Raw genomic sequence first — 17,519 nt, 5'->3', positions numbered from 1 at the left:
TTGATAAGCTTAGAAACAGGCCACTTAATTAGTGGCTGGATAAATAAATTCAAGCTCTACACAAACCTCTTAACTTACTGCTTTTGTGAACCATATTTAGTCCCTTGTCATAGACTTTTTCAACCTGGAAACAGCCCTTCAACCCAACTTTTCCAAGGCAACCAAACTAGTTCCATTTGCCTCTGTTTGACCCATATCCTTCTAAATCTTTCCTATTCATGCACCTGTCTAAATGTATTTTGAATGTTGCAGTTGTCCACATAACTACCACTTGCTCTATCAGCTTATCCCATATATCCATCAACCACTGTGTGAAGGAGGTGCCCCTCAAATTCCTTTTAAATCTTTCCCTCCATCTTAAGTCTATACCTTCTAGTTTTAGATTCCCCTATCCTGGGTAAAAAGGTTATGGCGATTTACCTTACCTTGCTCTCAGGCCTCTTGTGCTCCAGGGAGAAAATCCCAAACCAAACCAGCCCTTCTTTATAATTCAAGTTTACCAGTCTCATGAATCTTTTCTGTAATTTTTTCCTGCTTACTGCTATCTTCTACAGTTGAGTGATTAAAACTGCACACAATCTTCTAAATGCGGTCTCGTCAATATCTTGGCAGCTATAACATGAGATCTCTGATTGTGTACTAAATGCCTGACTAAAGAAGGCAAGCATGAATTGCAAATTGATAATTACACTGCCTATCTATATTGCCACTTTCATGGAACTACGTACCTGTTCCCTGAAGTGCCTGTGTTCAACACTCCCCAGGGCCCTACCATTCACCTTGTAAACTCTGTCCTGGATTAACGTCCCAAAATGCAATGCTCCACACTTTTCCGAGTTGAATTCCATTCCTTGGCTCATTTTCCCAATTCATCTATATCTTAATGTAATCTCAGATAACCTTCTTATTTCTCTATTCTCTTGTGTTTATCTGACTTTCTCCTTAAAATGTTCAAATAAAATGAAGGAAAAGCACTTTAAAAAAAAAAAAATCTCTTAAAGACTATCTTTTAGGGATGCTGGAATTAATCTAAAGTTCTTGGAGTCACCCAGAGTTTTCAAAGATTGATCTGTTTGTTTCTCAGGAACGGAAGAAACTATCTACGGATGATTTTGTTTTTTCTTTTTGATGTGATATCAACTTCATCTCCAGCATAATGAGTCTGAAATAAGTTGTCAACAGTGGTTTGGTAAAGAGATGATATTTGGTTTATATATATCCATGGAGGCATTCTATTTTCTTGTTGTTCCCCTTTGTCTCAAGGGTATTGCTTCAACAAATTTTCTTGGAAAAAAATGCCTATTAAACTTTTTATTATTTTTCATAGATGTTTTTGTGGAAAATGTTGAAGGTACTGAAGAACACAAAGCTAGATCACAGTACTCACTCCAGAAGAAGACAGACCTTTACCAGCTTCAAAAGGTTCCATCTTCCAGCAATATTTTATTGTCTTTCCTGTAATAGCATTTTTCAATTTTCAAACTCTGGTTTATGTTTTTTAAAACAAACAAATGTGACAGTTAATGAAATGGTCACATCCAATTTCTATAACTGGTGTCAGTAATTGAACTATGAAAAAGATTATAAAAATCTAACAAAAGGCTAGAATTTTCAATAAATTAACACAGCCTGATACAAAATGAGGCAAGTGGAACAGTAAGTTTTTAAAGATAACTTTGTATGTGTAACCAAATTATGAAGGTTTTGTTTTGGATGTTTGTTTAGAGCTACTAGTGTAAACCTCCTGGAGCAATTCTGGAGTAGGTCTAGCAATGGTGTGGATGAAAGACAGAATGAGAGGTAGAAGAAGAGAGCCAATCATCTTTTGACAGCAGGCAGTTAGCAACGAAAGGTGTTCCTCCAGGCACCAAGTTAGTTTTCTTTTAATTAACTGATCTTTCTATGCTGTCAGCCTTCTAGTTTGAGAATCTGTCCTGCTTAGGGTGGCTCTGAGTTATGAAGCCAATGTTGAGCTGCTCGTTTTCATATGGAAAGGGACCAACATTAATCCTGTGAAGAGACACCGGTGACTGCAGACGCTAGAATCTGGAGTGAAATTCAAATTGCTGGAGGAACTTGGAGTATAGAACAGCATCTGTTTGGGGAGTGCGGGGTGGGTGGGGAACAAATCGCTGATGTTTCTGCTTCACACCTTGTGCAGGATGTTTCTGCTTCACATCTGATGCAGGATGTTGACGTTTAGAGCCAAGATTGTGTATCAGGATTTGATGCAAGGTATTGAGCTTACACATTGACAGTTCTTTTCCCCAACAGATACTGCTCTACTCACTGTGCCTCTTGCAGCTGACCATATGCTCCATTCATTTTGGGTAACCATCCTGAGCACATGAAACACATGTGACTCTTTATGGTTTTGTTAGGTGTGGTTCTAATGAGCCTTCTCGAATGTAGTCGGTAAATGAATTTTGTTTTCCATTTTGCCAATTAATTCTCAGCAGTGGGGAAATGTGGCAGAATATGTTCCGTTATTGTGAAATTTAAATGGTATTGGAAGTAAAACCCTTGTATGGATCCCTGTGATTTGCACACCCATAGATATTCTTTTGCAGCCATTGTCAAACTATTTTTTAAGCTATGGCCCCTGTTGGACTCTGCTCAAAGTTTATGGGGCCCCTTCCCCTTACCTGAAGCAGGTAAACTTTCTTTCATCCTTACTTCTCTCCTACTGATTACATAAAAAAAAACATGTTACACATGTGAAAAGAAAACTTTTAATTAAATGTGGTCTATGGGCAGGGCCATCAAATCCCCATTGGGCTGCTCTATAGTAATCCTTGGCATCATTCCTGCTACTTTGGCTCCAGACACAAGTCTTTCATTCTCTTTCCACAGAACATTGAAGCACATAAACTGGCCCTTTGGCCCATCTTGTCTGTGCTGAATAATTTTCCATTTTATCTCATCGCCATACCCCTCCCGTTCATGTACCTATTCAATCTTTTAAATATTGAATTCGAATCCACATCCACCACTTCCGTTGGCAGCTCGATCCACACTCTCACCACCCTCTGAGTGAAGTTCCCCCTAATGTAGCCCTTTCACTTTTAACCTTTGCCCATAACCCATGCCCTCCAGTTCTTCTCGCCCAGCATCAGTGGAAAAAAACCTATCTCTATCCCTTCATGCAGTTACCCTCCCCTTTCAGATTTATTGTCAGAGTACATGCATGACATCACATACAACACTGAGGTTCTTTTCCTTGTGGGCAAAGCATTAATTATTGATAGAGCCAAAAAACTACACGATGTACATATGTAAACAAATGGAGAACTGTAAACTGATTACAAATGTAAACAAACTGTGTAATACAGAGAAAAATTTAAAAAAATTTAAAAAGCGCACAAGTAAGAGTCCTTAAATGAGTCCCTGATTGAGTTTGTCGTTGAGGAGTCTAATGGTGGAGGGGTACCAGCTGTTCCTGAACCTGGTGGTGCGAATCTTGTGGTGCCTGTACCTCTTTTTTTTGATGGTAGCAGTGAGAACAGAGCGTGTGCTGGGTGGTGTGGATCCTTGATGATTGCTGTTGCTCTCTGATGGCAGCATTTCCTGTAGATGTTCTCAATAGTGGGGAGGGTTTTGCCAGTGATGGCCTGGGCTGTGTCCAATACCTTTTGCAGAGCTTTACGCTCAGGGGTATTGATGTCTCCATACCAGACCGTGATGCAGCCAGTCAGCACACTTTCCATCACACATATGTAGAAATTTGCCAGGGTTTCTGGTGTCATACCAAACCTCCGCAAACTCCTGAGGAAGTAGAGGCACTGACGTGCTTTCTTCACAATGCCTTTAGTGCGTTAGATCCAGGAAGGATCCTCTAAGATAGTGACTGCCAAGAACTTGAATATACTCACCATCTCCACCTCTGATTCCCCCAGTGATCATTAAATTATATGCCTCTGGTTTTCCCTTCTTGAAGTTAACAATCATCTCTTTGGTTTTGGTGACATTGAGTGCGAGGTTGTTCTTGTTCTTGTTGGCTTTCAGCTTTACTATCCAACTTCAGCTACATTTTAAACTCTATGTCCTGTTTGCCACTGTAACATTATCAGGCAGGAGATCCTACAGATGAATGGTATTGGTGGTCGGAATGGACATACTGAAAACCTTGTGCAGTGTTCTTAAAACAAAATGTATAAAAATATCAAGTTTACAAAATTGAAATTTGCAGGTCGATAGAATTGAAACAGAAGCTTTTGGAATATTTGCCTTCATAAATCAAAGTATTAGTTACACAGTTGGAATTTCATGTTGAAGTTGGTGAGGATAAATTTGGAGATTTGTGCAATTTTGGTCACTTAATGACAGGAAAGCTATCAATAAGATTAAAAGAGTGTAGAGAAAATTTACAAGAATGTTACAGGGACTTGAGGGGCACTGAGTTGGAGGGAAAAGTTGAATAGGACTTTATTCTCTGGGAGATTTGATAGAGGTATTCAAAATTATGAAAGACGTTGATGGGGTGAATATAAACAGGTTCTTTGCACTGAGTTTGGGTGAGGCAAGAATTAGAGATCATGGGTTAAGCGATGAAATGTTTAACGTTAGTGGGAGCTTCTTCACTCAGGATGGTGAGAGTGTGGAATGACCTGCCAGCGAAGGTGGTGGATGCAGGTTTGATTTCGACAGTCAAAATAAATGTTGACAGTTGTATGGACGGGAAGGGTATGGAGGGCTATGGTCTGAGTATAAGTCAATGGAACTAGGCAGAATAAATAGTTCAGCATGGGCCAAATGGCCTGTTTCTGTGCTGAAGTGTTCTATGATTTTTGGTTTACTACATTAATGGAATTTCATTGTTCAATATAAAAGCATAAGGAGCAGGAGTTGGCAATCTGGCCCATCAAGCTGCTCTGACATTCAGTGAGATCATGACTGATTTGGCTGTGGATGACTCCATTGACCTGCCTGATCCCCTTAACCCTTAATTCCCCTATCATTCAAAATAAACTATATTTCAGTCATAAAACTGCAGTTGCTGCAAATGCCAAGTAGTCTTTGAGGTTTTAATTGGAGGTGGAAGATGGGGTTTAATTAATTAAAACCAAAAAGTTCACATTTGTAAGAAGGTTCCTAGCCAAAAAAAAAAAGCAATAAGACTTCATGTGCCTTCAGTGGTTTGTCGTGAGCAATAGCTGCATCACAGATAATTTTCTACAATTGTTTGTTCTGGATTTTGCAGACCTTAATGGAAATGAAGGAATTAAAAAGATCCAGGAAACCAAGCAGATTTGAGATTCTGCGGATGAATGTTCTTGAATTTATGGACAAACTTGCAAGGTAAGGTCAAGAGACAGGTGTGAGAACAATTTGCTTTTCTGCAAGAACCTAATCAGTGTAGCATTTTCAAAGTGTACCTAATGAGGAAGAAGCTGTCTGCAGTTGTTACTTCATCTTCCCACATGCTGCCCCATCTCCAAACCTATTTCTTTGGATTGACCACAACAATTATGGCAAAAACTGAAGTCTTTCAAGTCCTCAGTCTGAGAGAAATTAGGTGTCAAGAAAACTTTGAACACCTGTATCTAGTATGAAGAGGTTCAGATCCAGGACCATATTCGAGCAGGATTCTGGATTGTACATTTTTCCATCTCTTTTGTTATCTTTTCCTTTTTTATTGTTTCAACAAAGGAATACTGGACAACTGTAGTTTTTCCCTACTTTCCTGGGACACAAATATTTAATATGTATCAATTTAAATCCTCATCTGCTCAGGATACCTATGGCCCTGGGGATTTTCCTTGTTCCTTGTTATCTGATGACTCTCTTCCAGACAAAATCAGGCATTCAGTTTTCACAGTATTAAAAGCTGTACATGATAGTCATCTCTTAGCTAGCTTTCTTTGTAACTTAGTCCTTTGTAACCAGATTTCCTTGTAATTTAGTGTACTTGCTCTGCCCATTGCATTTATTTTGCACACCTTTTATACCTTCAATGTACCATCTGCAAAATCGGTCCAGAAATACCTAAGGGCCTAATGTCTTGCACAGAATATTATTACTTTTAATTTGTGTACTTTGACTTGTTAAACCACCAAATGGTGTTGGATATTTAGGGAATTATGTTCAACAACTGGCAGCTTTTTTGTTCAGTGAAAGATGCCAGTCCATATTTTCCCTCTCAAAACAATTAATTTCACACTTTCTTGAAGCGTTCAGCTGCCTGTCAGTTCTGCTAATGTCTGACTTCCAAAAGTCTTTTGGAACCATGCTCCCTTTTTCATGTTAATTTTAGATATTTGAGATGGTGCTTCTGTCAAAATTAAAGGTAAAGAAGAAAAATGTTGATAACGCTAATACTTTGGATCTTTCAGATCACCAATCCCTGGTTGCCAAGGCACTTCTCATTTTTCCTTCATGTTTATATCTGATATTTTTTAAACAAACACCTTATCAAATGCTTTGAGAAAATTCTGCTGCACCACATCCTCTTAATGCTGGATCTGACCTTGACTGACAAAAATAAAAACATACAAGTTTTAACCTGTTCTTTTTTCAAATTTTTTTGCAGTTACACTCAATTCTGAGATAAATTTATTTTACAATAAGAATAAAATCAACAGACTTGGAAAACACATTTGGATAAATCAGTTTCCAAACAAAGCCATAATATAGTTTTAAAGAAAACAAAAAAAAGTGACTCCAGTATCCTGGAAGGTGGGGGGAGGAGGGGCATAGAATGATGTCCTCGTTCTCTGCCATAAAACTATTTTTGCTTCTGCTTGCCTGTAGCTTGTTAATTAAGTTGGGTCATCTGTCCTCTTTGTGTCATCCATTGTTGAATATTCATTGCTTCACTAAATCTGACTTGATCTTGGTTTGCTTTTAATATTGTTTTGTGGGTGAATTTCTCTGTTGCTAGGCAGTGATTTGAAAACTCTAATGTTTGAAGAAGCATCTAAGTGGAAAACTTAACTCATCTGGTACTGTTACAACGAGACAGTGAACTGATACTGTCAAGTCTAGCTTTTTCAATCTTGGTTCCTCTTCTGTACAAGAGATCCATTCGTTGGAGTAATTGGATTGCTTAAATTAGGTGAGGAAGTAAGCAGTGAGGTAGGAATTGTACATGCTACCATATACTTCATCTGCTTCATGCTTAACCTTTTAGGTAGACTGAAGAGTGACAGTGAAACTGCACAGAAATGGGCCATTCAATCCATGAGGTCTATCTGTGTCTTGAAGAGCACAATCCTCCTAGCGATCAAATATTTAATACTGAAATTGAATTTAAATTTAAATTTGATGGGCGCTCAATCTTTGTTCAGAAGTTGTATTTCTTTGCGAAAGTACATGTTTTCATTGTCAACAGAATTGGGGAATTCTTTTATTTTTGTCAAAAATTAAGCCCTCAACCAAAAGCACCTAAAATCCGAATGCCGTGAAGTGGTGGTCAAGAAATTGATTGGAAGAGAACCATTTGTGCTCATTTTGTATATTAAATGCAATTTTTGGACCTATATTTAAGAGCTTGCTGTTGAATTTGCATTTCCCATTGAAGTCCCACCGATCAAGAATTTGGACGGTACATTTCCCAACATGATTTATTCCAATGATGAAGTTATTTTCTTGGCATATTTTGCACACGATGATGCCATCAGTATGACCAGTGCCAAATAATTACTTATCAAAAGATATTGGATCAAGAGACTTATAACCTTTGTTATGAATTCATAATAGAACAAGGAGTGCATTATTAGCTGAAAGTAGTGAGTCATGTATGATCTTAAAATGTACTTCTGGAGAGCAGGGAGAGGGCACAGTTAAACAATGATAATGACCCATTTATCATGGCACTCGCCTATTAGAAATGGGTCAGTGTTGAATGGTAGAAGCCATAACAACCAATCTCTTGGGGGAAAAAATGTCTTAATTTGGCCTCAGCACAACATGTTGAGCCTGTTTTAATTGAACTGAAAAGATACAAAAAAAAATCAGTGTACTGTTGTAGTTGTTTTTCAGTTATTCTTGTAGTTTTATTTTACAATATTAATTTTATTAATATTTATTTTAATACCTGTTCAGCTGCAGCAGTAAGAATGTACAATGAACACTAAAAACCCCGGTGTCCGGCAGCTGTGGGGATTGGTAGATGCCAGTTAAATGAATTTTGCACATTGCTTAGCTTCCTGAAGTATTTTATTTTAAGATTCCTTTGTTGTCATGTAATAATGCACAAAATACTGGAGGAACTCGGCATCCACAAAATTTGTCATCGTTGGCCTGCTATAAAGGCGCATAGAGGAGCCGCTATCGCATTGCCTGGCATCTCCAACAATATGTAAAAGAGAAGCAAAAGAGAGTCCTTTCAGTGACATAGAGTATCTGTGGATTTGTCTCCAGTGCTGCCGCAGCTGGACAATCCATTGGCGATCCTGTGCCTCCAGTTTCGAACCTCCGTCAAAATTCAAAGGTACATGGTTAAATCATACCAGAGGAGAACCTGTGCTCACCTTTTGCAATAAAAACTAAATATGCTGGAGGAACTCAGCCGATCTCACAGAGTGTATAGTAGGTAAAGATGTATAACCAACATTTTGGGCCTGAGTCCTTCTTCAATACTATGGATGCTGTGAGGTTGGCTGAGGTCCTCCAGCATGTTTGTATTTTTTCTACAAACACACCGTCAGCAGACTTTCGTGTTTCACTCACCTCTTGCAATCTTCACTGTTTGTTCAATGGAGAAGATTCTAATCATTGATCTCATCCAAGATGTTGGATGTAAATGATTAAACTTTATTCTGTTTCCAATGGACTCTCACTCCTGACCCTTTGTCAACCATGAACAAGTGAGGGACAATGTGCTTTGTTACTAGGGCAATATAATTACATATTTTTTGTGCTTTTTTGTAGGCAATATCTTCTACCACCAGAGACTCAGCCACTCCATGAACTTGTATATTTCAAAATTTCGGGTGAACTTCGTAGACACTTGAATGCAGCTCCACGTGCTGCCTTACAGATAGCTTTAAGTAACCCATATTCCTATCTAAAGGTAATAGATGGCAACTAGCCAGATAGATCATTCTTTAAGCAATTTATATCTTTCCCAGGTAATTTTATTCGATCGTTGTAAACATGAGACAAAGTCCAAATTGCTGATTCTCAAGTGCTTTCCATTTAAACAAACAAAGCCAGTTATAGATACAGTTGGTTTGTAATATTTGTGAATTGTAAAACATTCTCATTCTGGATTTCTACTGCTGTTTATTGTTTTAAAAAAAGGAAAAGAAATGTGAGAGCAATGATAGATGGCAATAGGCTGAAAATGATGAAGGAACAGGAGGAAATGTTTGCAGAGTAATGGTGAAGGAAGGCTAGTGTGAGGCTAATGTATTAATACGAATGCTAGCTAAACATTAAAATTAATGTAACGATTGAGGAAATTGGCTCCAAAGGATAGGAGTTGGCTCTGATCAAACATTGACATCAGAATGAACCTGATGGGAGTAATGAGTTTCAGTTGGAATGCAGTTAAGATGAAATGCTTTGTAGTCTCTGCTCCCTAACTGCTGCAGGGTCAAAATACCCCACTAATAGAGACCACTGCTTCAGCAGTAGCTGCACTATTTTTCCCACATTTTTAAAGAAAAATCTTCCGACTACTCTTTGTGAATATTATTTAGCACAGAAAGAAAGAAAAAAAAAGTTACACTTCTGAACAAGCTAACGATCATTAATATTGTTAACCACATTGAACAGCCTGATAGCTGATAAATGACATAAGCTGCAACAAAACAAAATCCAATGCAGAAGAAGATGGCATTGAATTCAATGCCTTCTGTGTCAGATTCGACCACAAGAACAAGAACAAGAACAAGAACGAACCACCACTGCTCCCCTATGTCCTTGGATATGGACAGGAGAGGATCATGTGCGTGCTGCCTTCAGGAGATTGAATCCGAGGAAGGCATCCGGTCCAGACGGAGTACCCGGCTGATTATTAAAAAAACTGTGCTGGCCAACTTACCAACATATTCACGGATATCTTCATCGTCTCACTCCGGCAGGGCGTTGTATCCTCCTGTTTCAAACAAGCATCGGTCCGGTCAAAGAAGAGTTGGTAACCTGTCTAAATGACTAACGACCAGTGGCACTCACATCAACAGTGAAGAAGTGCTTTGAAAGGCTGGTGTTGAAGCACATCAGCTCCTGTATGAGCGGCAACATGGATCTGTTCTAATCCACCTATCGTAGCAACAGAACAATGATGGATGTCATCTCACTGGCTCTACAAAAAGCCCTGGAACACCTGGACAGCAAATTAACATGCATCAGGATGAACTTTATTGACCACAGTTTGGCATTTAACACCATCATCCTCTCAAAACTGATCAGAAAACTCCAAAACCTGGGATTCAACACCCCACTGTGTAACTGGATCATGGATTTCCTCACCTCCAGACCACAATCTGAGGATTGGTAAGAACATCTCCACAATCTCCATTAGTACCAAAGAGCCACAGGGCTGTATTCTTATTCCCCTGTTTTACTCATTTTACATCTATGACTGTGTGGCTCGGTACAACAACAATACCATCTCCAAATTCGCTGATGATACCACAGTAATGGGTTGTATAAAAAGGGACAAAGAATCAGCATACAGGAGGGAGATTGAAAACTTGGCTGAATGTCATCAAAACCAAGGAGCTGATTGTTGACATCAGGAAGGGAAAACCTGATGTGTATGATCAGATGTGGAGAGGGTGAGCAAATTTAAGTTCTTGGGAATCACTAACTTGGAGGATCTTTCTTGGACCCAACGCACTAATGGCATCATGAAGAAAGCATGTCAGCGTCTGTACTTCCTCAGAAGTTTGCGGAGGGTAAAGTAAGACAACGGAAATCCTGGCAAACTTCTACAGATGTGTGGTGGAAAGTGTGCTCACTGGCTACATCACAGTCTGGTATGGGGACACCAATACACCTGAGAATAAACCTCTACAAGGTAGTGGACACAGCCCAGGACATCACAGACAAAACCCTCCCCACCATTGAGAACATCTATTTGAAATGCTGCCTTTGGAGAGCAGCAGCAATCATCATGGATCCACACAACCAGCACATACTCTGTTCTCACTGCTGCCTTCAGGAAAGAGGTTAAGGTGCCACAAGACTCGCACCACCAGGTTCAGGAACAGCTCTCCTCCACCATCAGACTCCTCAACAGTAAACTCAATTAGGAACTTTTGCGATTTATTGGTTTTTTTTTTGTTGTTTACATTTCTTTATTTGTTTCAATGTGTACATTGTGTACAGGTTTTTTTTACACTACCAATAAGTGGTAATTTTGCCTGTGGCCCACAGGAAAAAGAATCTCAGGGTTGTATGTGATGTCTGACAATAAATCTGAAATCTCAAAATTCATTTAGCTTTTAGCCTGAGATAGAAATTCTTTAGTTGGACTGAGCGTGCAGATATACCAGTGATCAACAAAACAGGAAGTGATTCTGTAGGTCTGTAGGCCAAATTCAATCTGGAAATATCGGGATGAATAGAAAGAAATTTGTCATCTGCAATGGGGTTTCTTTTCTGCTTAGGATTCTGATAACTTTTGCCATTAATTAAATAAGAACTCTGTTGGATTAAGGAGTATTTTATATTAAAAAAAATATTGAGGGTCTGTAAAGATAACTTCTTGAGCAGATGAATGGACCTCAATTATCCTGCCACTTCCATTTTCAGGGCAAAAGAGATTGGGGTCTGAGGCCAAGGTGGAGCCTTTCAACTTGCCTATTTGAGCACTTATAAATTTTAAATGTGTAATTCAGTGAGCATGGCATGGTTCTATTCAAGGTGGGCAAGATGTAATGCAAGAAATGGGAGAAGGAACAGCCCTTTTGAGTCTGTTCCATTGTTCTTCTGCCTGAATTCCTTGATTCTCTCGATATTCAGACTCTTAGCAATTTGATTTGAATTTAATCATTAGCCTTCCAAACCTTCAGCACCCCCTGAATAAAGAATTTTTTTTTCCACATTTGTCTTAACTGACTTTTATTCCGAGACATTAGAATAAGGAACCATTCAGGGTCCCAGACTCCTTGCCCAAGGGAAACAGATGTACCCAACAAGTATAGATAAACATTTTGTGCCACCTTTAAAAGTTATTAATACTTTTTTTTATTATTGCAACAAAGAATGAAGCCTTGAAGAGCGAGGAAGGAACCATTACCAATGTAGCACCAGATATCTGTATAATCTACAAGCTGCACCTGGAATGTGGGAGATTAATTAATCTCTACGACTGGCTGCAGGTGTGTATTTTCATTTTATCATTTCTAATTTGTCTCATTTTTATTCCATCCCTTTTTACATTGATCTTGTGATCTTATCACCAGTGGCTAATCCTTTTATATTCACCATCCAATTTAGAGACAGGCTTTTAAAATGCACCCCTCTTAGACAGACCTGACCTATGATGAGGTATGAGTGCCACATACAAAGCTACAGAACTATTGAACGTGTTGGATGCCAGCAAATATTGTAATCTGGTTGTGCAAATAGTTTTTCATTGAAAGGCAATTATTTGCCAAGTATTATTCCAGAAATAGGTAGTAATCAGATGATGTGATTATTTTTTTTCCTCACTCTTTCAGTATCTGGTGGGTTATTCACTGGTAATGTGGCGATGGTATGCAATCCATTTCTGTCAGAATTTGTAATTTAAAGAAGTATTGCTTATAGCCAATATCCTTGGTTATGATGCATAATATTGATCAATAGTTATCATCTGTCATGTTATTGGATGTACAGTTGGGGAATGCATTCAATAGCTTCAAGAGATGTCAGGTGGAGAACTGAGGTGTCTCCTGCAGCACTTTAATGGGAAGCTTGCTGCTTCATAGTTTGGCCACAGTAGCACTCCTGGTCTTGTCCATGAGCACCTGGTGGCCTCATAATCGCTGGGCCTGTAAAGATTTTGTTGAGGGTTGCCCACCGTCAATGGGAACTCTGCTGTGGGATCACCGAAAGGTATTTGTTCCTGCATTGGATTCAATTCCACAGTTCCTTCTGTAGGGATAGTGGCTTGAGTCTGCAGCATGTATGTTGGCTGCTGTTTCCAGTATGAATCTAAATCCTTTAGCAATGATTTTTCCATTCATTAATAGGCATGTTTCTCATCAAGTGTCAGTTTAGATGGTTGTCTTCCTCTATTGATTTCCTTAAATAGATATTAATGTAACCTCTTCTACTAGATAAAAATGTATTTCTCAAAAGGAATGTCTAATAGCTTATGTATAATCATGAGTGATACAGGGAATAAGTTCTGGGGAGCTGATTTTTGGAATGCAGTGTAGTAACTGGAAAAGATTCCGTAGGGCAAGGATCTGATCATAATTTTGAGAAAAATATCCTATATCACAATTTACACTTTTTTTTGAACCTGAAAGACAGATGGCTAACCTGCTCTTTGTTGGCACTTTGTTGCAGAGCACAGTGAAATCCATTGCTAACCTTGTGTAGACCTTAGTAGAGCCATGGAATACTACAGCACAGAAATCTGCTCTTTGGCTCATCTAGACTGCTGATCTATTTTTATGCTTAGTTCTATTGACCTATACCCAGATCATAGCCCTCTATATGCCTCATGTCCATGTACTTATTCAAAATTTTCCTTAAATGTTGAAATAAAACCAACATCTACCATTTCGCTGGCAGCTCGTTCCATACTCTCACCACTGAGTGAAGAAGTTTCCCCTAATGTTCCCCTTAAGCATTTCAACTTTCACCCTTAACCATATCCACTAGTTCTGGTCTCTCCCAACCACAGTGGAATAGGCCTGTTTGCATTGACTTTATCTATACCCCTCATAATCTTGTTTACCTCTATTAAGCCATCACTCATTCTCTGACACTCCAGGGAATAAAGTCCTAACCTATTCAACCATTCCCAAAACTCTACTCCCAAGTTTTGGAAACATCCTTGTAAATTTTTTCCGCACTCTTTCAATCTTATTGGTATAATTTTGTTGGTGATCAAAATTCCACATAAATACTCCAAATTTAGACTCGCTTATGTCTTGTAACACATGAACATAAAATCCTAACTCCTGTACTCAAAACTTGGATTTATGTAGGGCAATGTGCTAAAAGCTTTCTTTGCATCCTATCTATCTGTGACGTCACTTTCAGGTCATTGTGAATCTGTAATTTCCAGATCCATTTGTTCTACCGCAATTCTCTTTCATCTTATCCTGGTTTGTCTCCCAAAAGTGCAACCCCTCACATGTGTCCACATTAATTTCCATCTGCAATTTTCAGCTTATTTTTGCAGCTGGTCTAAATGCCGCTGCAATCTTTGAGATCTTTCTCGCTGTCCACTCCACCCACAATCTGCCATATGCACTTGGTGAAAAGTGCACCCTATAATTTCAACTGCTCTGCTAATTTCACTGCAAAATTATTCTAAAAGATTTGTCATTATGGTTTGAGGAAGATTGAGGTAAGAGTATTATTTAGGAGGGTAAAATCAGAATTATCCCTTTGGTCAAAACCATCAAAGTGGGATTGTGTGATGATAGGTAGGTTTCAGCATTACAGGGAAATAAGGATGGGGATATAGGGTTAATGGGATTAATCTGAGAGCCAGCATTAATCTAATGGGCCAAATGACCTTCATCTGTTCATTTAAGCAAAGTACAAGAAAAGGTTAATAATTGGTCTGGCACATTTTCTAGGTTACTTACTGACATGGTAAATGAAACCCTTGATTATTACAAATCAACATTCCATCATTGAAATGATTTGCACCACAGTCTTGTACTCATTTATAATGCAGTGATCATTAACATCTTTCAGACACTAAAGTCTGTCCTCCTTGCAGCATCCGACAGCAAACTCACCAATGTGGTCAAAACTTGACTCAGCTCAGAGGCAATTAAAGAGACCCAATAAATGCCAGTGTGGCCATATCTTATGATCAACCATTACTGAATAAATTATTTGAACTTAGAATTTCACTCGTCGGGGAATGGAGTGAAATAGAGGCATTAGCTTCCGAGAATTTTTATTTTTAATTTTTTTTAATTATGTTTGTGTACCAGAATTCCTACTGGGTCAGGTTAAACAGTCACATCTGTGCCTTTAAATTCTTACTACCAGTTGTCTGGCTGTTCCTCATGCCTCTCAGCTGTGATAACAAAAGTAGTGCGTATTTTAAATCTCCATTCAGCTTTGCACCGCATTGGGTTGACCTTTAGTCTTTGAGCAGTCCACTTTGTAGCTGTAAATTCTGGGCTGTAAAAACATACAAGGCACCCCAAACATCTGCAGACATGTAGATCTTTTTAGTTACTTCAAAAAAGAAATTTGCCTCCACTTGAAAGCTACATGTATAAGGAGTACAAATCAGCTGGTGTTTTAAGAAGATAGAAATTTAATGTCCAATTTCTGGGAACAGATGGATTAACAACTGTTCCATTGCCAACATGTATTGTATATTTGTTATTACTGATATAACATTAAACTACAGCTGGTTCCAGGAAGGTGTTAGGTTTGTACTGTATTAGTAAGCAACTGGGTTTCAGTTGCAGCATGCAGTTCAGAACAACATGTTAATAAAGGCCTATGCTTAAATTTAAGCAGGCTTCCCGTTAGCAAGAACAAGGGCAGACTAATCGTAAACTGTTCTTCCATCATTGTTTAAAATTGGTAGGATATTAAACTGGATATTTTAAAAACACATGAATTCTTTAAAAGTTTCTTCAGAATTATTTTTGGTACTTTCTTTGATAAGATTTTAAATGTGAAAATTAAATAGCCAATGCTTGTGCACTTCCAGCTGGCACTGCTACTAATTACTTTCTTCCAGTCACCTTGTATTCCTGTGGGTTCTTCCATCTGAGTCTAAAAGTTTGTCATAAATGTCATGTACAGATGCACCAAAATCCTTGCTTGCTGCAGCCACACATTTACATAAGATATACCAGCAGCAATATTATAAGTGACATGAACACAATATGCCACGAGACAGAAAGAGACATAAAAAGTCAAATTTTCAGGCCATCAGAAAGGTTTCCAGTTTTACTTCTCTTCACAGGAAGTAGTAGAAATTTTACATCTTATTACTAACTGGCTCATAATTCCTGGCATCTGTAATTTAATTTCAGTTGCCTCATTTACCTTTCATACTAGCATTACAATATGTTGAAAGGGATGGTTAAAACCATTACAGACCATAATAGATTTTTTTTTCCTGTCTGATTTTAAAAGGGTTAATAAATACTTCTTGGGTGAAATCCAGCAATGTTTTGTGATGGGAGCATCTGTGTCAGGGAGAGTAGGCACTTAGCTCTGGGCACCAGTACCACAGAAAGAGTTGACATATTTTTGAATTATTTCTTTATAAATGGTGTACAATTACAGTTATTTTTGTGCATCCGATATTGTTCATCTTGATCCAGTACAGATTAGCAGCTCTTCTCTTTGTCAGCTGCCCTTGGTTGCATTTCACCTGCTGGATGGGGGGAGGGGGAAAGAATTGGTATGATTTCAGCCACCGTTTGCTAACCTGTGATATGTACAGGAAGTGCACATTTGGATTTTGCTGGAGAAGAAACTTTCTGTATTCATTCATGTAGCCAAATGTATCATGTGACTGAATGCTTCATTGGGGAGGAATGCTGATGGGAATTTCTCCACTTATAGACTGCCAGACGTTATTTCTATTAATACTTCAACACTTTTTCATTTTTTTTTAATCTAAGAAGTTACAGTGAACAAAGTTACAAGAGGACCCCAGGTCACAACAGGGTTCCAATCCTGAGAACCGTTTGTAACCTGAACTGTTCGTAAGTCAGAAATGAGTATGAACTGTGTGGGAGAAGGTCACCGAAACAGTGACAGGAGAGTGAGTGAGCAGGCAAGGGAAGAGTAGCTACCAACCAGGCTCACTGACTCAGTGCTCCCAGCTCTGCTCGATTGGACTCAGCCCCAGGTGGCCGTGGTGCGACGTGAGATGGGGGATAGAAGACATGATGAAATGCCTGTTCACATCTGGCCCGAAGATGGCGGCAAATCCATCCATCTCGCCAGTCTCTCAAACCCTCACAGGGTATCCATATTGTTATGAGCTCAGAAGACCCCAAAACCCAGCACCAATAGATATTCACCAAGACAAATGGTTACTTCAACAAAAGTTGCTTTTAATTATCTTTAAACATGCAAACAGAATCACACTGTAGCTTATCACTATTGACTTAACTAACCTAACTTAACCCCCTTCTCATTCTAAGTGCACGTGTGTAGAATGTGTGTGTGTGTGTGTGTAAGTTCAGAAAAGTTCTTTGATTCACAGTCCAATCTCATTTTTCCAAGTTCACTGGATGCAGGCAATTCTTATACTGTGCACAGAATTTAACATTGATAAAGTTCACCAAGTTTTGGTGCTTGAAAGATAAATGGTTATTGCTCAGGAAGGTTCTTGTCCAGTCTTCAGAGAGAGACTTGTTGTATGATGGACACCCAACTACTTCAGTGTCTTGCCGAATAAACTTCCCCCT

At 38.8% G+C, this 17,519-nt stretch overlaps 1 protein-coding gene across 4 annotated transcripts in view; it reads left to right on the top strand.

Moving 5' to 3' along the window:
• orc3 (origin recognition complex, subunit 3) overlaps nt 1-17,519 on the top strand; it is a 66,929-nt gene that overhangs the window by 37,504 nt on the left and 11,906 nt on the right. For 3 of the 4 annotated variants that reach the window (XM_069887358.1, XM_069887357.1, XM_069887359.1), the window contains 4 exons: nt 1,328-1,422; nt 5,201-5,298; nt 8,872-9,013; nt 12,156-12,272. In XM_069887358.1, coding sequence (XP_069743459.1) covers nt 1,328-1,422; nt 5,201-5,298; nt 8,872-9,013; nt 12,156-12,272 — 452 coding nt within the window. Of the gene's footprint in view, nt 1-1,327; nt 1,423-5,200; nt 5,299-6,880; nt 7,055-8,871; nt 9,014-12,155; nt 12,273-17,519 lie in introns of those variants that run through there. The other variant, XR_011340711.1, reaches the window with a different exon arrangement.

The sequence above is a fragment of the Narcine bancroftii genome, chromosome 6 (genome assembly GCF_036971445.1).
Source record: "Narcine bancroftii isolate sNarBan1 chromosome 6, sNarBan1.hap1, whole genome shotgun sequence".
In the NCBI taxonomy this organism is placed as follows: Eukaryota; Metazoa; Chordata; class Chondrichthyes; order Torpediniformes; family Narcinidae; genus Narcine; species Narcine bancroftii.
Note: the sequence above shows the minus strand (reverse complement) of the source record. Positions and strands in the feature narration are given on the sequence as shown.